The sequence below is a fragment of the Penicillium canariense genome, assembly GCF_028826845.1.
Source record: "Penicillium canariense strain IBT 26290 chromosome Unknown utg000001l_segment0_segment0, whole genome shotgun sequence".
In the NCBI taxonomy this organism is placed as follows: domain Eukaryota; kingdom Fungi; phylum Ascomycota; class Eurotiomycetes; order Eurotiales; family Aspergillaceae; genus Penicillium; species Penicillium canariense.
The window spans coordinates 5,352,838-5,374,425 of NW_026622728.1; the positions used below are offsets into that span (position 1 = coordinate 5,352,838).

Sequence of the window (21,588 nt, forward strand, 5' to 3'; positions counted from 1 at the left end):
CCCAACGGCGCCCGTCTACTTGGTCACTTTTGGCCAAGCGAAACTGGCTGGAGGCGCTTGAATGACTTATGACCTCGGTGTTCTTGCTTTACTTCTTTCTATTTATATTCACGCACCCACATGTGCTGCGAGGGGTGTTTCCCATTGGAAAACTTTCTTTTCTGGCGGAATGCGCCATCCATTCGAGTGCGAGGCTCAGATTAGCTTGGCAAATATCAGGGCATGATACTTCATTCAGAACGATTGACCTGTAAACTGAAAAACTCGATAAATACAGCACGACACCAGGACAACCTCTCCCCCCGGCTCTCGCTGAGAACCTTCAACCCAGTCGCGTAAACGGACTTCCCTCGATGGAACAGGACCTGATGGAGCAAGAGGAACGAGCTTAGTCGTCTTCAGAAGCACCTCTAGCACCTCCAGGGGCCCTCAGTGGCGAGAATATCTTGGCCACCTTGCTCAGAACACCGCCCTTGAGGAGAACCTCCGGCAGAGTAGAACCCTGGATGGGCTCACCACCACGGGCCTCCACATTCGAGACATCACGGCGACCGTTCATCTAATAGTAGAGGTTAGCGACGTGATCAGTGAGATCAATGAGTAAGTTTACCTACCGGCAGGAATCCAACACCGTGGTTCGAGTTACCAACGAGACTACCAAGACCGCTCTCGCTGAGAAGCTCCTTAAGGGGGCTGGCGCTTGCTTTCTTGGCATCCTTTGCAGCCTTCTCATCCTTGTTATCCTTCTGTCCTTTTTGTCCCTTCTGTCCCTTCTCGCCCTTTTGTGCCTTCTCGCCCTTCCCGCCCTTTTGTGCGTTCTTCGCCTGCTTCTCCTCCGTCAATTGCTGCGGTGTCTTCAGCAGATCGAAGAGATCACGGCGCGACTGTGGCCCAGGTTAGCACGATCACTTCAGACATAGCAGCGCCTTCAAGGCGTCAGTAACCTACCGGCACCGCAGACCCGGCAAGACCCGCAACCATGCTCGTAGATCTTTCCATCGCATCGATCAATTCGGAGACACTACCGGACTTGGTGTGCGCCGACTGATCACTGGGCTTGCTCGCGGCATTCTGCAAGATTCCGATTAACTTTTGATGTGTCTACAGAGAAATGGAAGGCTTACCTCGAGGCCACTGGTAATTCCGCTCAGAAGACCTCCTTCGGGCTTGCTCGCCACCTCGCGGCGCCTGTGGTTCATGGTCTCGGGCTATGGTGTTCGAATGAGCAGTGAGCATTGCAGCGGGTTAGAATGCACTTACACTTCCAGAAGTGAGGCCCTTGAGCATGGAGAGAAGACCGAGGATCTCATTTTTGGCCTGCATATCACGCTTGCCGGTGTCCTTCTTCTTATCCTGCAAACGTTGTCAGCAACTGCCGTGTTGAATAGTCTAGTGATTGACATACACCACCAAACAGGCTGCCAATAAGAGGTAGACTGCTGAGTCCACTGGTCAGGGAGCGGCGCTGGTCCTGGCCATGGTTCTGCAGCCAGTTCTGGCCCTTATTCTGACCCTCATTCTGGCCAGCGTTCTGTCCAGCATTCTGGCCGTGGTTTTGCAGCCAGTTCTGGCCTTTGTTCTGACCCTCATTCTGGTGAGCGTTCTGGCCGGCGTTCTGTCCAGCATTCTGGCCGTGGTTTTGCAGCCAGTTCTGGCCCTTATTCTGACCCTCGTTCTGACCAGCGTTTTGTCCGGCATTCTGGCCGTGGTGATGGTCGCCATGGTCATATGAGCGAGCCGACTTGCCAGGCATGGCATCGCCATCTCCAAGTGGCTTGTTGCTGTTCTGGTTCTTGTCCTGGGCCTGTTGTAATTGTCAACTCTATCGTCCCACATGCCATTTTGACATCACTCGGCGATCTGGTTACGTACTCCGCCGAACAGTTGACCCAAGATGGGGATGTGGCTGAGCTCGCCGGTCAACGAACGAGTGTGGATCTCGTTCTCCTCGATGCTTCGCGACTGCTTCTGTACATCGATGCTCATCAGTACGCTGTTTCTGTGCACGTTCTCTCTTCATACCGCCAGCGGGATACCTACTCCACCACCCAGCAGACCTCCCAAGAGGGGGAGGCTCCCCAAAACGCTGGGCTTCTCCTTCTTGGCAGCCCTGGCCGCGGCCACTGCAGCCTTCTGCTTTGGGCTCTTTTGTCCAGTCAAATCAGCATCCTGCTCTTTCACGTTGGATTCGAGTTCGCCAACCAGCTGGTTCAGAGCAGTATCGTCACCATTACCGAGGAGGGTTCCACCACCATCGCGACGCATGGGCTCAATGCCTGTATAATCATGGCTCGCAGGCGGCATGGGCGCCGCGATGCTCAACGCAGCAAAGAGCGTGAGGGCGTAGGTAGACTTAACCATCTTGTCGGCTGGTCCAGTGAATCCCAATCCTGCTGAAGCGAGAGTCAACGCCGAACGAGCGACGAGGTAGGTAAGTGGGCAAGCAGGGAGGTGATAGGAGCGAGAAATTGCGGAATGCAAATCGTCGAGGGATTCCAGCAGCCTGTCTTGTCTTTATACTGATCGCGTTGGTGGCATTCTAGGATAACTTGGGATACAGGGGGGGCTGCTCTCGCGCCTCCCTCCCAGGTGAGATGGGCATCCAGCAGTGTCAACAACCCTTCCAAGGAATGCCGTAGGGCTTGCAAGCTCTCTAGGAGTGGGTGGTTTGTTCCTGTGCCCCGCGACAGGAATGTCTTGAGGCTTGTTTAGTGAAATTTCTCCGTCGATCGGGGTTGCAGGGAGAGGATGCAAGGGGGGTCAACAGTGATTGGGAACGATGGGGTATACTTCCATGGCCAGTGTATTCGCGGCCATAAGCCACTTCCATCATTTGGAAACTTATAGGCCATGGCATGGTGGTATAAAAGTTGTCACTTCGTTTCAGGATGTTGTGAGTCAATTTTGCTATAGTGCGTCTGGGAAGGTGGGCGGATAATCATGTAGTCTGATCGGAGGGTCTGCCGAAAATGAAGGGGTTGGGGTTAATTATCCCTCTTTCTTGCCCTCTGTAGCCATTTCTTTTTGGCATGGCTGATCAGTCTTCGTGGTGACTTTTTGTATTTGATTCTGGGAGTCTGGGTAGTAGCAAATCGCACCTTAATTCAATGCCTTAATCCAGAGCTCTTCCCGCGACGCTTGGGTTAAAATGCCAGGTGGGGGAAGTGCAGATTGAAGATATAAGGTATGGGTATTAGGTTGGGAGGCTGCTCTAGTACGTGTATGTGATAGGTCCCAGTCAGTGCAATTGAATTAGCAACCGGGCGATGGATGATTACCTATACAAGTAGATGGCCGACGAGGTGACGGGTAGCCTCATCCAGTCAACCCGTCGGCCGAAAACGCACCTAGCTAATCAACTGGATATTTTAATACCTGTAGGTACTGCAATAATTAAAAGGGATCGAACTCGAATCTATATACCTCGCAAGCTTTGGCAGGTCGATGGACATGGGTAGACGGGCATTTCGACTTTTCCCAATGCTAGAGGTTCTCGTACGAGGGAATTGTTATACCCATAAGTACATTCAGTTGAGTCGTGCTATCTTGCTTTTCATGCTTGAGGCAGGTGGGTTGAGTGCATTAATATGAGCTAGGTAGGTAAAGGCAACGACATTTTTATGTCGGGTGCAGTCTTAGCTATGATATGCATGATGGATGTATATTCGTCCAATTTGAAGATATATGTTGCGTTAACCCAACCGGAACAAGTCACCGAATCCCAAAAAATGATTGGCTGTGTAAAAGTGAAAGCTGCCATCGGCTATAGACACGTATTCAAGATCTTCCTTAAATTATGCTTTCAACAGGCATACTAGGAATGTGAAAGTGATTTTAAGCTGTCAATGCCTATTGACGGTGGCGCATAACTAAAGATTCCTCCAACCGGTGGTTTAGTGTGGTTCAGCTTCATGGATTCAAAGAGTTGCATCATTCTTTATCAACCGGCCAACTGGCCTAGTGGTAAGGCATCCGTTTCCGGTGCGGGAGATCGTAGGTTCGAATCCTGCGTTGGTCGTTTTTTTGACAACAAAAGTTTTTGGTTTCTGGAAAAAGATAGTGGCGGGGCGGGTGTCAAGCAAGTTTTTTTCATCTGAAAAAAAAGATATAAAAAACGACCAACGCAGGATTCGAACCTACGATCTCCCGCACCGGAAACGGATGCCTTACCACTAGGCCAGTTGGCCGGTTTCATGTGGAATGTGGGCCAGCTTAGCCACATAAACCAAGGGCAAAGTATCTCAGCAGGTAATGTCCATTGCAAGGCTAAACGAGAGTTCAACAACACAATAGCATTGGTTCAACAGGTGCGGTCATCCTGAAATTTCCGACGCGTATTCCGTTTATTCAGTTCATTCCGCCTCTCTGTGGTGGATAGAAGAGACCGTTCCCTCCCGAAAGAGGTGCGGTGAGATAATTCTTTCGACGCAAGCAACATAGAAGAATCTTGCTCTATATGATTATACCCACGAGGCCATTGGTTTCGGTCTAGATGGTGTTCGTTCCTCGCTAGAAAAGACGGTTCAAATAGAGACAAGCATGCTTTTGTGATGCTTGACTTCTGCTGGTAGTACCCACTCGAGAGCAATTCATACAACTGTAAATAATCGGGAAGATGTCGTTGTTTGCCAGCTGCCACTCGGCGGAAATGAAAGGGTCGGCGCCGTAAATTGCATTCGGATGGAACGGGAATAAATAGCGTTGCTCTCGTACACGACTAGCTGAAGCAAATCTTATTATAGGGCACTAGAGTTGTCTAATACTCAAATTATCTCCTATGCGCCAGCGCAAGATGTATTCTTCTATTTGATCATAAATTCCGTTATTGAGATCAATCTCAAAATAAAAACCCGTGGTCAGCCTCGACCTAGGGAGTAGCGTGCCAGCCGCGCCGAGTTTCGTGCGGAGTGGATCTCCCAGTCAGAAGTGATTTTGATCTGCCCATGCGCCAGCTCACTCAGCTTCTTCGCCATAGGAGGCATTGTCACTGTGACTAGTGGTATTTCGGTCTCTTCCATCTGGGTACCCGACAAGATTGTTGTTTTCCAGTACCTTGGAGATACAGGACCGCCGGAGGACCCGTCGACTGTTGACGAAAATATTGAAGTCCCAAAGATTCTCTCAACTGCTGGGGGCAGCATCGGCAAACTAGCGACGATGATACCTAACAGAGGAATAATACTTGATAGAAGTGATTTTCGTGCAGAGCTGTAGGTTGGGTCTTCTGGATCGAGGTCGAATTCAACTTTAATGCGGATTGCGGAGATGGCAATGATACTTTATGGGACGAATTAGAAAGGGACTGAAAAGTATGAGGTAAGGCAAGGCAAAGGATAGAGACTGACATGAGTCCTAAGATAAATATGCAGCCCAGCGCAATTTTCCTGGCCCTGGAGAGCCTCATATCCCGTATAACTGGACTTGGGAGCAGGAGAATCAATCCGTTGAGGATTACTACGCTCACAGAGGAGCCCGTATGTAGCAATTTACGGTTACCACAATGTCCCTGGACATCGGGCAACCATATTTTCTTCGGTGGTGTGCAGAAGAACGCAGTTGCAAATAAGCTTGCGACCCATAGGGCAGAACACAAGCCCATCATGATATAGGCCGGCCAAATGATAACTTGGCGCGGGAACCTCCGAAGATAATAATGTAGTAACGACAATTGAATCAGGGCAACTGATGTTATCCAAAGGAGATCACCGGCGTACGTGAGCTAGCAGATGTTAGACTTGTCGATAATCATTTCTCGGACTTCTAGGTCCGTGATAAAATCAGAAACCGACCTGGTCGAAGCGTACAAAAGCCTCGGGACCACCAACACGGGCAACCTCTGCAGCATGCAAGCCCATTCCACAAAGTAAGATCAGGAAAAGCTCTACTATATAGCGACCCACTATTAAGATCTGGATAGTTGATGTTAGCATAGCCTAATCGATATAATGAGGTTGGTAGAATATGCAGCAAATGATCCAACCTGAGAATGTGCTTACCGTCGCTGCTACCACTAACCAGTCATTCCCTTGCAGCGAGTCTTGCTGCAACCGCCGAGACCATAGTCGTACTCCGACTACAACGAAGCTGATCGCTAGTAGAATTGTTTGCAAGGCGATATCAGCCTTACCCAGCCAATTGTGACCGAGGACGTGAACGAGTGTACCTAGTGGAGGTGTCATTGAGCTTTCCGGGAATCACAGAGTCCTAGAGCCGGGCACCGGCACCATCTCATAATATATTCTTACATCGAGAGCTGGGGCGCACAAGCACGGGAGGGGGGTGGGGACTTGCATTAAAGTAAGCAAGCTAGCAGGGGGGTCCCTGCACCAGGCCGTCGACAGAGATCGGCACTTGCTTTTCGCTGGAGCATGAGAAAAGCGAAATATCTACCTATGTCTAGCAGAATTTGATTCCGAATGGACCATAGAGAGCTTTGCTCCAGCGTTTTGCGAGGCGGGGGCGCTGCCGCTCGGAGAGCCTAAACATCCTGACACGGGATCCACTTCATATATCTCAAACACTCGCGTGTCACACCGCAACAAAGCATGTTATGCGTTTCCTGTGCACTCTTCAAGCTATTTGGTCTGCCTAGACTCAATACTAATATATAGCAGCTTATGTCATGAAATAATATAGACGGCTAGGGCCGAGAGCGACTCATGTTTGTGTCTGTTGACCTAAGATTTATAAGAATGGCCACGAGGGAGAGCTGGTACCGAGCCCATGTGGAGCCAAACGGGATAGAAACAGCCACTGACGGAACCTTGCATGCCACATCACCGTCGAAGCTCGCGCCGGACTCGATTGTGAAACTTCTGGGCCACTAGACACTCCCCTGCACATCTGCCGTAAGCTTATGAAATCGCTCTTGAAACGGCTGTAATGGAATAATATCTAGCACTGAATTTGCCTCACGGGGTTGGTGACTAGAGATGATAAGCTTGGACCGCGTTAGGTCTACCTCATGGTCCACATATCGCCATGAAGTTGCCCCAGGGCTGAAGTTGAGTACGGTGAGGTACTAGTAGTACTTGGGCCTTCGCTGGTCAGCCCAACCAAGGGGTTCTCAATGTCCACGGTTTCAAAGGAACCATAAGACTACATCAAATAATTGCCTTCCGCAAAATGACGGTGCTCATAGATGGGTTTGGATCTGCCTACTAGAGTAGGATGCGCTTTCCGCATCTTGATAATTGACCGGTAGAAAGACCATACTGACTCAGGGCATTGCTGTTGATTCGTGCCGCACTGTTCGCCGTCAGAATAAAGCGCCGGTATCCACGGTTTTGCGGTGGGTGCTCAGAACCCGCCGTGTGGATCATCTGTCCACTAGATTATGAAACGGCCCAGTTTAGTTCGAATAAAGAAAAAGGTTGCATTGGTGACTCACGGGGAAAGGAATACGGGAATTGTCTCGGCCTCTCATGATAATGGCCTTTTTTGCAAGCTCAAGCTTGTAGGTATCTTCCCCATTGGCCTCCTCACATGCACTTTGCTCGGAGATTTAAGCAACATACTCAAAACAAAGTCAGAGCAAACCCTCCCATGTGGAAACTACGTATTCCAGCACTGAATTGTCTCAATATCTCGATTCATGTCTTCTTTGAAGATATAAGGATTGACCAATCCCAACTCTTGTCCCTGGAAAATAGGTTAGTGCCCTGTAGAGTGAACTGCCGCAAAGCCAAGAGCATGGCACAACGTGCTTGAGATCGAGGACTGTTGCAATTTATTGATACTAATTTGAAGCCATAGCAAGGTAATATTAAGCGAAAAGTTGGGGTTTGGCTTGGTCGGAGATGTGTTCCTTCGTACAGTAGTTTTCACTGTTGACAAGAAACCGCAATAGCATGATTGGACTGACCCGCCTCGGTCAAAGTCTGGTAAGTCGCAAAATACGTGGCGATTTACCGACAGTTGACAGCACTAAAAGTAGCTGGCCGGCTACATAAAGATTTGATACTGATGATGCTTCATGTTAACTCCTTCACTGAAGAGAGCTTGCTGTTGAGGATCGCCAACTCATCCTAGTTATGAGACGATTGATCATGCGTCATGCTTGCGTCCTGGCTTAGATCGGTGCTTGCAATAATAGGTTACATCACTGGGATCTGCTGGAATCAACAGCCGGGTTTTCTCTTCACATATATATTCCTGGGTTCGAGGGCAGGCATGCTGAGTGCCTGATGGTCCATGTTAGATGGCTAATTGTGGAAAAATAAATAATATTCAGCTCTTGATCATCCCGATCACCGAGCTCACAAGCCATATCCCAGTAATCCTACATTTTGTTATCTCCTCAGAGGAGCATTGAATTCCTCTAAACATTCGCTAACACTCAGTTACAAATGCGCGGCACGTTAGCACTGAGAGATCTTCAAGAGATCTCACGTGCTCTTCTTCTGAGCCTCCCGCTCAGCCTTGCGCAGCGCACGCTTGCGAATAGATTCATGCATAGCTCCGTTCTGAGAGACCACGAAGCGGTTAAAGGGCGAAGTAACAGAGGTCAGGAACCAAGCCATGACACCGTGACTCCAGTAAGGGGAAGAGCTGTAGGCGTAGGAGGTGCCACCGCTCCGGCCAATTTTGGAGAGCACGGCCCGAACAAAGGCGCGGGGAGTGGGAATGGATGCAGTAGCGCGGCGGATCTTAGACATGGCGGAGGTAATCAGATAAGCCTGGACAAGCTCCACGTCGATGTTGTAGGGAGCAAGCTCGTGGCCCAGAGCAGTAGACCACTGCTGCAGGAAGGCCTTGCTCCCAGAGTAGGTGGCTAAAAGAGGGGTAGGAAGGAGGCCACCGAACGAGCCCATGGTCAAGACAAGACCGCGGCGACGCTGCATCATGCCCGGCGCAACAAGCTGGGTGACACGAAGCGTACCATGGCAGTTGATGGTGATGATATTAGCCATCTCCTCCGCGGAGGTCTGCACAAATGGAACGGGAATAGAGTGGCTCTGGCCGACGTTGTTGACCAGGATGGAGACATCTAGGTCAGAGACCAGAGCATTCAACGCCTTGTAGTCTGCGTCCGCGTTGCGCGAGAAGTCCATGGCCAGGGTCTTGGTCTCAACATTGGGGAACTGCTTTGTGATTTCCTCCGCCAGAGCAACCAACTTCGATTCCGTTCGAGACACCAGGACAATGTTGAACTTGGCGCGGGCTAGCTGCAGCGCGAACTCCTTGCCGAGACCGTCCGAGGCGCCGGTCACGACAGCCCAGCTACCGGGGGGACCGAAGGAGCGAAGCTATACCAGTAGAATGATGAGTTTCATAACTTAACCGCAGCCTAGAGCTTGAGGAGAAAGCACATACCGGTTTACCAGGAAGCACAAACAAGCTGAGAAGCATCCGTAAGAACGACCAGACCTTGCACCCAACGACCAGCCCACCAGTTCCGAGCAGGAGCAGCGCGCCGATGGCCGGCAGGCCCGGAGCCAAATGGCTGGGCCACTGCGAGAGGCATTCAGTGTATTTGAATAGGTCCATGGTGTGTGGTCAACGGAATTGAGGGAACGGAGGGGAAGGATGGGGAAAAAGGCGGACGTGCAGCTTGTTGGGGAGGGCTGATCGATGCCAAGAACCCCAAACATCCTCGGCTGGCACTCGCGTCCAGTCCCTCGAGACAAACCCCCCATTGACCGTTGACCGTGCAAAATGGAGCAATTGCTGTCCTACCTGCCCCCCTTCGAGGGTCTACTGCCTAAGTGGCTTCTCTTCGTGAGTCTCTCCCCATCAACTCCCCGTGGAAGGTCTGCTCACGCCCACACAGGTCTCCGTGGTTTCCGCCATGAACAGTCTGCAAGCCTACACCTCCGCCGACTACACCTCCAAGCTCTACACTAATGGCGCCACCCCCGTTGAACCACTTTCCGGTCGCCTTTTTGGTACTTGGACTTTCCTCTCTGCGGTAATTCGCATGACTGCCGCCTATAACATCGACTCGCCGGTCGCGTACGATCTCGCCCTGTGGACCTACGGCATTGCCCTGACACACTTTGTGGGAGAGCTTGTCTTTGGAAACGCCTCTCTGCGCGGTCGCTTCTTGAGCCCATTGATTGTGGCTTCATCTTCCCTGGCTTGGATGTTCACCCAGCGGGGGGCCTATTTGGGTGTCTAAGCTGGAGGTTCAAAAGGGGCCAACGGTTGGCCTAGTCTCGAACAACTTGGGATTCGGCAAGAGTCCGCATTTATTCATAAATCATGTATCATAGAGTTGATTCCAAGAAGTATAGCAAGGGGCTACTGCTAAATAATACCACTAATCAGATCTATAGTTGTCCTTCCACTCGTATAGCTTCCTCAGATGATCTTCCTTTCCCATCCTCAAGGCAAAGACCCTCTCCAGAGATGGGAAGGGATAGATCATAAGTGTGACCGGCTGATACACCTAAAGAGTGGTCATTGCCCGTTATTTCAAGCTCCTTTATTACTGATGTTCGAATGGCAAAGTTGGTTCGGAGAAGAAACAAAACTTACTCTCTGGAAATATGAACAGCCCCACGCAAAACTTTGAGGTGCCATTATTCACATTGTTACCTCCAGTCCCTTCTTTCGGTAGTCGTGAAATTTAATGGTAGTAGCGAAGGCATAGAAAGATAATTCTCGATTGATTGAGGGGATTTTTGCGTAGGTAATCTGTTCACAGCTTTGCCCGGTCCTTGTCCTGGATGATCTCGTTGACCAAGTCGGCAGCCTTTTCGGCACAACTGAAAGAGACCTGGTATCCGAATCCTCCATGGCCATAGTTGTGGACGATCTTGACGCCATTCACTTGATCTTTCTCGATCCGGGGGCCGTCTGTTCTTGCAGGACGTAAACCAACACCGTGCCTTACAATGTCCAAGCCTTCGACTCCCTGTCCCTCTCTCACAAGTCGTGGATCAAGCTTCAGGGCACGCTGCATGATTCTGTTTGCGAAGTTTGGGTCAGGCAACGGATCCCAGTTGTTCTTCTGATAAGTTCCGCCAATAACAGTACCGCCGCCTAGAAACAATTAGCCAATAGCTCGATAGACAGTGGCATGGGAAGATATACAGACCTGCAGCCCGGGGAAAGATGTATGAAACCTCATCTCCCCCGTCGTCAGAGCCAGAGATTGAGGACATCGACCCGGGGTCATTGCGCACGATCATGATTTGGCCACGGACAGGATAAACCTGATGGTCGGCGACTCCGCCGAGGGTCCGAGAGGCCAAACCAGTACAATTGACCACAACATCAGCATTTCTGCCAGTGTGATGGATCTCAGCAGCACCAGAGATGTGCTTTAACACAGCCCTTTTGAATACACAGCCGTTTTTCACACATTGGCTGACCAACCATGGAAGATAGATGGCAGTATTAATGCAAACAGAGGTAAATTTCTGAGCATTGTCGATGCCCGCAGGCAGCTCGTCACGGGGGACAATTCGAAACTGGTTTTAGATCAGCAGAATTAGACTAACTCAAATGGAAAATATATAAGGCGTAGGTTTTCACAAAACATACATTAGGAATAAAGTCCTTGAACCAGGGGTTGGCCTGCGTCAACTCTGCAGACCATTGACCCGTCACAGAGTCTTGATCCTTGAGGCGATTATAGACGGTAATCTCTATTTAGAACCATCAGGAATGAGCAATCGCAATTCGAACTTTTGGTAAATATGTCATACCTTGGAAGTGAATGCCTGATTCCGGATGGTTCTTCGCCAAGTCCCGGAGCTCCGGCCAGGTCGCCCGCTCCCACTCGGCATGGTTGCTTCCCTTCTTCCCAAAGCTGAGTTGGTTCAGGAACGGAATTCTTGGTTATTTTTTGAATGTCATAACTTACGGCATGTAGTTGGCGCCTGCCCATGGAGATGCGTACTCGATATCGTAATCTCCAGGCATGTGCTTCGCGATCACCGTGACCTTGTTGGCAGGATTCTTGGACAACAAGAAGGCGGTCGTGAGACCGGTCACACCAGCCCTGGAGGATAATTGTCAATTGCCGCTTAAGATGAAGTTACTCGCAAAACTTGGGCGTTTCTTACCCCACCACGACAATGTTGTTCGTTGGCATGTTGGACATGAAATTCTGTCGGGAGGGAGAGCCGGGGGACGTGTATGAAGAGAAATGATTGCAACCTTCAAGCTTGAGAGAAAGCTCCTTATCCGCGAAATTTAAAGTGAAATGACAGGGAGAGAGAGAAGTGGAGCGAGGTCCACGGATTGACTCCCTTGGTTGAGTAGTGCGGTCAGGTTCCGGCGGGAAGGAGTTTTCCGCCGGAATATCTGGCGTCTTGAGGGCCCAAATAAACTACCGAATGCTACCTTAACAGCACCGGTTTTAATGTTCTTTCGAAGAGCGATATATCGGGATTCCTATATAATCTTGGAAAAAATGGTTCCTTATAATTACATATCATTATTCTGCTCTCGGGGTTAATTATAGATAAGCCTGCCCAGTATCAATTTCCTCATAGAGTGGAGTGAAATCCAAACCGCTCCAAAAAGTGTCGGCCGAATCCTCGAACAACAAATCAAGGTTAGAAAGTGGAAGGACATCTGGAACCACATCTCCGAGATTTAAGGTGTCGGCGTTCGAGGCACCATTCTGTTGAACTTGATCTTCGGGGTCACAGACCCTATCATTTGACACCATATGTTCATTTCGCTGCACATTCAAGAAACTCATGACTTTGGACATTGATTCACCACAACGTGCAATGCACATGACAGCGAGGTCCCAGCCGTCATTTTCTGCAGCATCTTGAAGCTTGGCCCAGAATTGGACCAGGCTAGTTTTGCAAGACTCGGTAATTGCCGTATCGGAGGACTCTACAGTACAGCGAAGGAGGATGATGAATGTAAATGTAAGATGATGTGCTGCGTCTATAGAAAATTAGATTGTGTTTTTCGTTTGAGGAAGTCAGAGTCAAGTAATTGTTGTACTCACAGACAAGCCAAAACTCATGCAAATGCACTCTTTCCAGAGAACAAACATATTCGACGATATCTTGGGCCGATCGGCGAAGTCTTCCAAGGTAGTATCGTAGGTTATTCGTACGGTCCATATCGCTAGAGCTGGATTTGGTTGCAGCCTGGCCTCATTAGCATGGTTTCACAGATATATGACTGTGGTGCCTACACGAAACGCAATGCGGCATAAGAGTAGCCGAACGGATAAGTAACTCAAACATAAGCTACTCAACCCGGAGATAGGACTGGGGTATCTTTCATTCGGCCCATTGAGCGGCAAAGAGACCCGTTGTTCCCAGGCATCTAAATCTGTTTCCCGCCGACGGATGTCTCTCCAGATATCTCTTTGTTCGAGATCGTACACAAGCGGCAGAACGTCTCCCAGGATAACAGTAAGAGTGCAAAGGTGAATGAAACATTCAGATGCCTTCAGCATTTTTTCTGATTGTCCATTATGTATGAGATCCGCCAAATTAGGAAGCGGGACATCGTATTGCCGATTGGTGATATTTGGAGAAACTCCGTGGGCGAAGCTTGACCTATTGTTGGCGTTAGTACTCTACTCTAGAAGCAACGGAATTAGACATGGTGGGAACTACCAGTAGTCATGAATCAAGACTGCCCACCAAAGGCGAATTCGGAGGACCTTTTCACTGTCTGGGCGCCTCCAGTTCGTAGGGTCGCGGTTCAACCCTAGGCTTCGGCCGAGTGCAACCGCTCGTCCATTATTAATAGTATTGCCCAGGATAGAGAAAATCGGACGTCCTGTCATATCAAATAGAACAGAATAAATCGTGGAAAGGCCCGGTGCTAAGAAGTCTTGTTGCAAAGCCTCTACAGCCAGGTTCCAAATGAATTGCGTATCTGGCTTGGGATATTGTCGGAGGACATCAGAGTGGTCCCAAAGTGTCAAAGTTGAAGCAAAGAATTCGCAAAGTAGAGGCGGGGAAATTTTGTCGCTGCGTTCGTATACGTCGAGAAAGGTTTTCTCATCCAAAATAGGAAATGCGGGATGAAATTCTTCAAAGTATCTATAAAGTCGATTATTAGCAGGTGCTTGTCCAAGAGTGGCTTGCTTTGCATACAATCGAACCAGCTCGCTGGCATAGGGCCGGATGATTTGCCAAAGGATCTCTTTCTGGAGTTTTCCAGGATTCTTCGCCATAGCAAGTCCTTCGCGTCTTCGAGGGACCCTCATGTAGACTAGTGATCTCTCTAAGCCGTCGGCTGCGGCTGAGTGGTCCCCTGCAGGGGCACCAGAAGAAAAGTAACGTTCCAGCGCTTGGATGTCTTCCGTGAGGACTGGGCTCACCACAATGGAAGATTCTGCCCGAGAATCACCCAAATGAATCGCATTATGATCATTCGACTCCGAGTGACCAAGGCTGCTTCGCACAGATGTGCGAACAGGTGGCGCATGGGTTGGGCTGCTGGCGTCAGGACGTTCCTGGATCTGCCTTGGACGCGATAAGGAATGCCTATGCTTTGCCGAGCGATGGGATGCTGTGTGCGCTTTCGCAATATCTGACGGTTGGCATGGAACGTTTTGCAATTTACAGAGCACGCAAGGATCACCGGCTCCACCCCCGGTGCATCGTCTCTTGAATCGGCGACAGCGATCACAGGCTGGGGTCTTATGAGAGCGATAGGGTCGCCTAGATGCGGGCGAAGTGGCTGACATGTGGAGTTTTGAGAGTTCGAATATCTAAGAGGAGAATGTGTCCGCAATGACTTGGTTCGCCGGGATCCCAACCAAAAGATAGCGGGGCCCGATGAGAAGCGGGAAACTACCCGCAGGTTCAGCGTTATCGAGACCAGGGTAGGAGTACGCTGGAGTAAGGTTGTGGAATGAAAATGATTATTATGTAAATATAATAAGGCGCAATTATATAGAGTATAATCATCTTTCATCAATCTACCGATTGTTTATTGGAGCATTGATAGGCATGAAGAGGATCCTGCATTTAGATCCTATAGTGGTGGAAAAGAGCGAAAAGAGCCCAGACTTCAATCATTAACTGCTGCGTGAATTTGGCTTTGCTACTGGATCAACTGTCACATGAGGCTTAATTGTCCCAGAAGTCTCTTTATTGATGTTTATCTGCAGACTCTGACAAGTCTGGCGGAAAAATCCGATTCCGGCGGGAAACTCTTATCGCTCGACTCCACAGCCCGCTCTTGAAGAGTAAATAAAGCCGATAGACCGTATTCTCAATAGATAGGCTCCACAGCATTTCTACGGGAGTAATTCGTAAAATAGAATAATAGTACGGCTCCAACCTTCAAATGCAAAAGAACGTTTGTCTTAATCATGACCACTAACAGCCTTTGGTACATACGGCTCTTCAAGACAAGCCTCCTCCTCGACTGTTAGAATTTTATGCCCACATCCTAGAGCTTCATCGATTCTTTCCACCGAACTAAAGCCGACTATGGGGCTTGCAACACGGTGGCTGACCCAAGCTAGGGCCACTTGACTCATAGTCCAGTTCTTCTTCTTGGCTACCTCTTCGACTCGATTGATGATCTTTGCATCTGCATTGGGGATGTCGGCGGGACCTGTGGTCCCCAAACGGTCAGTTGTACCAACTTGCCGTAGAGGGCGTGCGAGTCGACCAGCATCGAGAGGGCTCCACTATTGATAGACTTTCGTAAACACTCGTAACCAAGACAGCATGAGCGGGAACACCTACTGGGATAAGACCAACTCCTGTCTCATTGCAAAAGCGGTTCATCTCCCTCTCTTCCTCTCGATATGTCAGACTGTACTGGTTCTGCATGGAGATGAACTTGGTCCAACTGTGTTTCTCAGCACAGGCCTGCATCATCGCAAACTGAACGGCCCTCATAGAGCTGGCCCCGATGTAGCGGACTTTACCACTACGAACGAGGTCATGCAGAGCTTCCATAGTTTCCTCGATGGGCGTGTATGGATCAAAGCGGTGGATCTGGAAGACGTCGATATACTCCAGGCCTAGACGCTTTAGCGAAGCATCGACAGCATTGAAGATGGCTTGGCGGGAAAGACCTACGAGAGTCAACTTCTAAGTTTGATTCAGACAACATTGGACAGAGTGCTTACCAAACTGGTTGACGTATTCCTTGTCCTTTCGCATTTCCTCCACGAATGGGACAACGTACGTATCCTCGTGCTCGCTCACAGGTGCCCAGCATTTTGTCAAGATGACAAGTTTATGCCGAGGAATATTGTATTGTTTTATCGCCTTGCCAATGATTTCTTCGGATTTGCCGTTGGAATAGTTGTTCGATGTATCCCACTTTTTGGGTCAGCGCTTTGTTGAAGACCGGTTTCTGGCTATCTTACGGTATTGAGTCCACGGTCAAATGCGGCTTTTAACAATGGAAGTGCCTTTATTTAATTAGCCAAATGGTCCCTTTTTATAGTTCGGGAGCTGTGGGCGCACACCTTCGCTTCCTCAAGAATCCATGATCCAAATTTTGATGAGCCTATACTCATACCACCAAGGATAGGGACGGAGACCCAAAGCCCACTGGCTCCTAGCCTCCTGTAGGAGACTTGAGTTTTATTTCTCGACTCCTTTAGCAGGGGTGGGAGTTCAGCAGTCATATTGTGGAGATTCACTAGTCACAGAGGCAAAGAAGACTGGTTTCTTTTGAGGATAATGGGCTGCATTCTTATGAACTATACAATGGCCTTTTCTGTTAGGGGAATATCACTTTAAATAGACAAAAGGTGTCAATGATGAGTGTCGAAGACCACAGCATCCGTATAGTTCCGGGGTGTTGATTTCTAATCATATATACAACCCAGTGTCTTTTTTGGCACTTTGACCTTTTCCGAATTCATTCTTGTCCGATTCGGGGTAGAGTGTTGTCCCATATCGGGGGTTCATTGGCGAATAGCTTGTAGACTGATGCTTGCACGACCGAATACGAGGTGGCTATGAGTAATTCACGGAGTGTCGGCCCGGCAGAGAGCTGACACGCCAACCACGGGCAGAATGCCACGGGACCTGACGAGCTGGACCTAGAACATAACAAGGTTTGTATTTCTACATGTTCTCTGTACTCGTGAAGTTGATAAGTTTATAATGCGCTAGATAGCACTCCTTTCTACGCCTATGTTCCTCACCCAAAACCCTGATTATTCCAGCTTCTTACGGTAGAGCTCCCCACCACAGCCACGTAAGCGGGTAGCAGCCTGCTCAGGAGTGATATCACGCTGGGGCTCGGCCATCAACTCAAAGCCAACCAAGAACTTCCGAACAGTCGCGCTCCGCAGGAGAGGCGGGTAGAAGTGCAAGTGCAGATACGAGGCCTCTACCTCCTCGGCAGTGCCGTCAAGAGGGGCTTGGTGAATACCCATGGAGTAGGGGAAGTGAGTCTCGAAGAGGTTGTCATAGCGGCGAGTAATCTCCGCGATAGCCTCGGCGAGGAGAGTCTTATCCGCATCGGAAAGGTCAACCAGGGCACGCTTGTGGGTGCGGCTGATAATCATGGTCTCAAAAGGCCAGGTCGCCCACCACGGGCAGACGACGACGAACCCCTCATTCTCGAAGACAACACGCTCCTGCTTGCGGCTCTCGAGCGCTGCGTAATCCTCCAGCATGTGGCTACCGCCATGCTCTCGGCGGTAAAGGCGGAGCTGCTCCAGCTCTGCTGCGGGCTCCTCGGGAAGCGTGCTGGTAGTCCAGACCTGACCGTGAGGGTGAGGGTTCGAGCAGCCCATGGCCGCACCCTTGTTCTCAAAGATCTGCATATACCGATATTGTTCTTTCGGCTTGGTAATGCTGGAATGTGGTGTAACGGGCTGGATGTGGGTTGGGGGCGCATTCTGGGCGAGAGGCGACTTGGGCGACAGGTGGGCAGCATAGATCTCGGTCCAGGCGTTGATCACCGGCACAATTTCGATTGGGGACAGGTCGGCCAGTGTGAGGTTGTGCGCCGCAGAGAAGGTGAGGACGTAGCACTTGCCCGTGACGGGTTCGGCCTTGAGGAAGCGCGATTCGAGATCTACATGCAATGAGCACACACATGGTCGCACAGAACAAAGCAATGCCCCAGATATGACGTACCATCGCTGCTTGTGTCAACATAGGCAGCCTGCTCCTCTTTGACAGCACTGTAGTCGTTGACAAAGACGAAAGTGCTATCATATTTGGGGTTGGTATCACCCTGGGCTCGCTTGTTTCCAGGGCACAGATAGCATGCGGGGTCGTAATTGGGCAGAGTGGTCTTGGACGGACTTTCCTGCTGTCCTCTATGTCATTCACAGATTTGACAGTGGTCAGCAGGCTCTCATGCTGCACAATGGTGTCCGCAAGAATGCCAAAACTCACTGCCATGGGCGCTTGGTGCGGTGGGGAGACACCAGGATATGTGAGCCCCGGAGGGGGTTATATCGGCGGTGAGAAATGTCGTCAAGCACTTTCTCCATCGTGGGCTATAGGTCACGGCTGCTCGTGGAGAGTACCTTGGGGAAGAGCAAGAGGGAAGACAGGGGACAAAATAGAAAGGCTCCCCGCCAAGTCGGGGATATCGGTAAATATGTCGGTGGGCCTCCGGCGGGGGCGCGGGGTCTCCGGAAAATTGCGCTAAATATACTACGCTGCAGGCTCTACTGAAGATTGAGGAAAAATAATTTTATCATTACATTATTTAGATGTGGGCGATCGTCGTGGATAAAGATTTAGCTCCCAAAAACGCCATTGGGGAAGAATGCGATCACGGAATGGGTAGGTTGGTGGGGTAGTAATTATCTTCGGTGAGCCGTAAAGGCATCGTCTCGGGATCCCGCCCTCGTGGCAGCTGGGGTCGATTGCAGGCAGTCTCTTGAGGGGGACACTCGTTCTGGTCCAAGGCTATTTATCTGGGGGAAGTTGTGCAATCTATTCGGCAGTCTCCCCTGGACTGCAATGGCCTAGACGATCAACGGTCACACTGTCACCACACATGACGTCACTGCTCTATGACCCAGAACCTAATCGATAGCAGCGATAAGCCTTCACCTTCTGATCACTCCTTCACTGGAGGTAGATATAAACTGAAATATCGCCTTTTCCTGTTGGAGGAAAGACTAGTAGACATTTATCTATTTTTTTGGATATTTCTTTTATAGCCACACGGGGCTTCGTTTTCCCACCGCCCCCTCAACATCACCCACTTCCTCTTCCATGTCCATGTTCAGACGTCAGTACCTGCTTCCTCGACGGCTGCAAAGTCTGCTAAATATAGTCTACCCTCACAAAGTCCTCTAGACTTCCAATTCAGAGATATGCCAAAGGTTCATAGCGGCAAAGTCAGTGGGCCTCCCGACCTGCCTGCTTGCGAGCCTGCACGTCGCACACGTAGGCCTCGTGCTCGAAAGACCATCCAAGAGCTCCCGGTCGAGGTAGGAGTCCTCATTTACGCAGTTGATTCGAGTTGACTTTCCCCAGCTCCTACTCATGGTATTCCGCCATCTCCCGGCTACGATCTTAGTTCAAATGTACAGGACGTGTAGGAAATTCTCGGAACCGGTTCTCTACATCCTGCGGTCTCGAATGGGTTACACGTTCGATCACCCAGAGCCGAATTTGTTGTTGAAATTCGGGCCAACCGACACAGTTCCAGCAGATGTTAAGTGCAGATACTTGAGCACGAGCAGCTTGCAGGATTCATTACCAGGTCGAAAGCTACTGGCGGATGTTTTCGCCGTATTCCGGCCTACGTCATATTCACCAGCCAGCACGCCTTGGGGGGGATCTCCAGGTAGGACACTGTGATTTATTGTGAATGGTGGCTTGATACAAGCTAACGTGAAATATTTTGGTGGGAAAGCAAATGAGCTGCTGAAGCGAGAAGTGATATTGGAAGATTTTGAACAATTTGCCCAAGTCCAGGCGAAAATATCCTTGGTGTCGACCCTGGCCACCTTGCTCATAACAGGTTCTACCAATATTGGGGGCACACTGGTTGTTCGACTACAGAGAGACTGGCTTGAAAGCCAGCGTTCCGAGGTCGTCTGGTTGGACCAGCAACATACACTTGGGATCCGAGTTGAGGTACGGAGAATCGAGCCCAGCTTTGCCACCGCATACGAAGTCACGGTGACTGGTGAGTAGTGACATTTACATGACGGGGCAAGATAGCAGTAAAAGCTAATGGTCTATTAGAGCTGCATGTTAGTGCCACCCGCCTTCTTGTGGCAATTGAGAAGGCAGAAGAGAAGAAGAGGAATAGGAATACCAGCGTAATCCGTCTGCGGGCTGATCCCCACGCCCTGGGACTGATTGAGATGAACGGACTACTTAGACAGGGCGTAGGCGCACGATAGACTGAGCTCACTGGAGCGACATTGATGTTGTTTGCTATTTCTATAAGCACAAATTATGAGCCACTTGAAAATTATCATTCGGTCACTTGAATTCTGATGATCTCTGGGATTCATACACTTGATATGGTCATAATCTAGTAGAACTATGATTTGCGCATAGACATCCTAATAAATCTCTTTTGAAGCCTTTACATGTGGCCCAGCATTCCTCACCAGACACAAAAAGCATCATCACGATTGTTATTTACCAAAACATGCTAGCTAGGCAGTCATCGGATCAATTAGCCATTGGACATTATAAGGTGCATATCTAAAGAAGCACTAGCACCGATGCCCAAAGCCAGACTAAATGATCCAATAAATAATGATTTAGAATTGGTAAAGGCATATCTGAGGTACAGCTCTGCCGCCGCCTACGAAGTAATGACTGCAATGTTTGGCAAAAGGCAACACTATGGCGATTCTCGATTCAAACAATTTCCGTCGTATTTCATTCGGTGTAGGTCAACGTTGATAGGACCATGAGAAAAAGGCAAAGAGATTTACATGGAGATTGTGAATCCGTTATCTGGATGGAAAAGCGATCGCCCATCGCCGTCAACACCTCCTTGTTTACTAGATCCCTCGGTAGCTGGCCGTAGAATAACCCTACCAAAATGTAATGTTGCAATAGGCTGCAAATATATATTTGGAGCTCAACTACGTCAAAAATACCCAGAATGTTGAAAATATGCCAGTGTCCATATGGGCGATACTTTTGAATCAAGATTCCACAGTAAGACACCGTGATCGAAAATTGAAACTAGAATCTACCGTATTTGATGGGGTACTACCTATAGCCCAACCCGCTTACTTGCAGTAGGTTGTCCTTTCGTATGACTCACCTACGTGTATTTTAGTCTCCTGTTAGAGGAAGACATTGATTTATGATAGGGCACCAACCTATGAAAGGCGTCCTTATATTATGATCGATTCAAATTCTAAACCATCTCCGAAAATTAAGAAATAACCCCGACCGACCACCTTATGCCTACTGTGGAGCATAAGTGGGCCTAAATTTCCGGCCAATCAAAATACGCGATACAAAAAGATGCTTCATATTGGACACAGGGCAGTGTTCAATAAGCATGGTGCTGTGGTCCAGTTGGTCAAGACGCTTCGTTGTGGAGCTTATTATCGTATTCCGAAGTAGCCCCGGTTCGAATCCGGGCAGCGCCACCATCTTTTTATGTTTTTAAATTCTTTTTCCAGCTTGATCTCGAAAAATATCAGTTAATAATATGACTGCGTAACCAGCATATTAAATTGTTAAACTGCATGGCACTGGTTACGAGATTTATAAAAAGTGA

General features: G+C 49.5%; 8 protein-coding genes across 8 annotated transcripts; 2 read left to right on the forward strand and 6 right to left on the reverse strand.

Moving 5' to 3' along the window:
* Nucleotides 1–388: 388 nt before the first annotated feature.
* N7482_001810 (uncharacterized protein) lies at nucleotides 389–2,361 on the reverse strand (the record flags this gene model as incomplete). Its single annotated transcript, XM_056683935.1, has 7 exons — nucleotides 389–559; nucleotides 615–884; nucleotides 949–1,056; nucleotides 1,261–1,347; nucleotides 1,406–1,804; nucleotides 1,873–1,968; nucleotides 2,023–2,361. 7 exons carry the CDS (start codon nucleotides 2,359–2,361, stop codon nucleotides 389–391), a joined length of 1,470 nt encoding a protein of 489 aa, XP_056547541.1.
* Nucleotides 2,362–4,856: 2,495 nt separating this feature from the next.
* On the reverse strand, nucleotides 4,857–6,179 carry N7482_001811 (uncharacterized protein; the record flags this gene model as incomplete). The annotated part of the gene is made up of 4 exons (XM_056683936.1): nucleotides 4,857–5,277; nucleotides 5,346–5,719; nucleotides 5,790–5,933; nucleotides 5,997–6,179. The coding sequence occupies 4 exons, from the start codon at nucleotides 6,177–6,179 to the stop codon at nucleotides 4,857–4,859; spliced, it is 1,122 nt and encodes a 373-aa protein (XP_056547542.1).
* A 2,208-nt stretch (nucleotides 6,180–8,387) lies between these two features.
* N7482_001812 (ketoreductase) lies at nucleotides 8,388–9,489 on the reverse strand (the record flags this gene model as incomplete). Its single annotated transcript, XM_056683937.1, has 2 exons — nucleotides 8,388–9,248; nucleotides 9,316–9,489. 2 exons carry the CDS (start codon nucleotides 9,487–9,489, stop codon nucleotides 8,388–8,390), a joined length of 1,035 nt encoding a protein of 344 aa, XP_056547543.1.
* Nucleotides 9,490–9,657: 168 nt separating this feature from the next.
* On the forward strand, nucleotides 9,658–10,120 carry N7482_001813 (Erg28 family protein; the record flags this gene model as incomplete). The annotated part of the gene is made up of 2 exons (XM_056683938.1): nucleotides 9,658–9,720; nucleotides 9,773–10,120. 2 exons carry the CDS (start codon nucleotides 9,658–9,660, stop codon nucleotides 10,118–10,120), a joined length of 411 nt encoding a protein of 136 aa, XP_056547544.1.
* A 522-nt stretch (nucleotides 10,121–10,642) lies between these two features.
* N7482_001814 (FAD-dependent oxidoreductase) lies at nucleotides 10,643–12,043 on the reverse strand (the record flags this gene model as incomplete). Its single annotated transcript, XM_056683939.1, has 6 exons — nucleotides 10,643–10,986; nucleotides 11,042–11,417; nucleotides 11,491–11,594; nucleotides 11,655–11,758; nucleotides 11,813–11,950; nucleotides 12,015–12,043. 6 exons carry the CDS (start codon nucleotides 12,041–12,043, stop codon nucleotides 10,643–10,645), a joined length of 1,095 nt encoding a protein of 364 aa, XP_056547545.1.
* Nucleotides 12,044–15,247: 3,204 nt separating this feature from the next.
* Nucleotides 15,248–16,531, reverse strand: N7482_001815 (aldo/keto reductase; the record flags this gene model as incomplete). Its single annotated transcript, XM_056683940.1, has 5 exons — nucleotides 15,248–15,577; nucleotides 15,636–15,970; nucleotides 16,025–16,220; nucleotides 16,268–16,312; nucleotides 16,370–16,531. The coding sequence occupies 5 exons, from the start codon at nucleotides 16,529–16,531 to the stop codon at nucleotides 15,248–15,250; spliced, it is 1,068 nt and encodes a 355-aa protein (XP_056547546.1).
* Nucleotides 16,532–17,068: 537 nt separating this feature from the next.
* N7482_001816 (UDP-glucose:hexose-1-phosphate uridylyltransferase) lies at nucleotides 17,069–18,361 on the reverse strand (the record flags this gene model as incomplete). The annotated part of the gene is made up of 3 exons (XM_056683941.1): nucleotides 17,069–17,937; nucleotides 18,000–18,184; nucleotides 18,264–18,361. 3 exons carry the CDS (start codon nucleotides 18,359–18,361, stop codon nucleotides 17,069–17,071), a joined length of 1,152 nt encoding a protein of 383 aa, XP_056547547.1.
* A 1,048-nt stretch (nucleotides 18,362–19,409) lies between these two features.
* N7482_001817 (F-box domain protein) lies at nucleotides 19,410–20,239 on the forward strand (the record flags this gene model as incomplete). The annotated part of the gene is made up of 3 exons (XM_056683942.1): nucleotides 19,410–19,674; nucleotides 19,744–20,019; nucleotides 20,079–20,239. The coding sequence occupies 3 exons, from the start codon at nucleotides 19,410–19,412 to the stop codon at nucleotides 20,237–20,239; spliced, it is 702 nt and encodes a 233-aa protein (XP_056547548.1).
* Nucleotides 20,240–21,588: the final 1,349 nt, after the last annotated feature.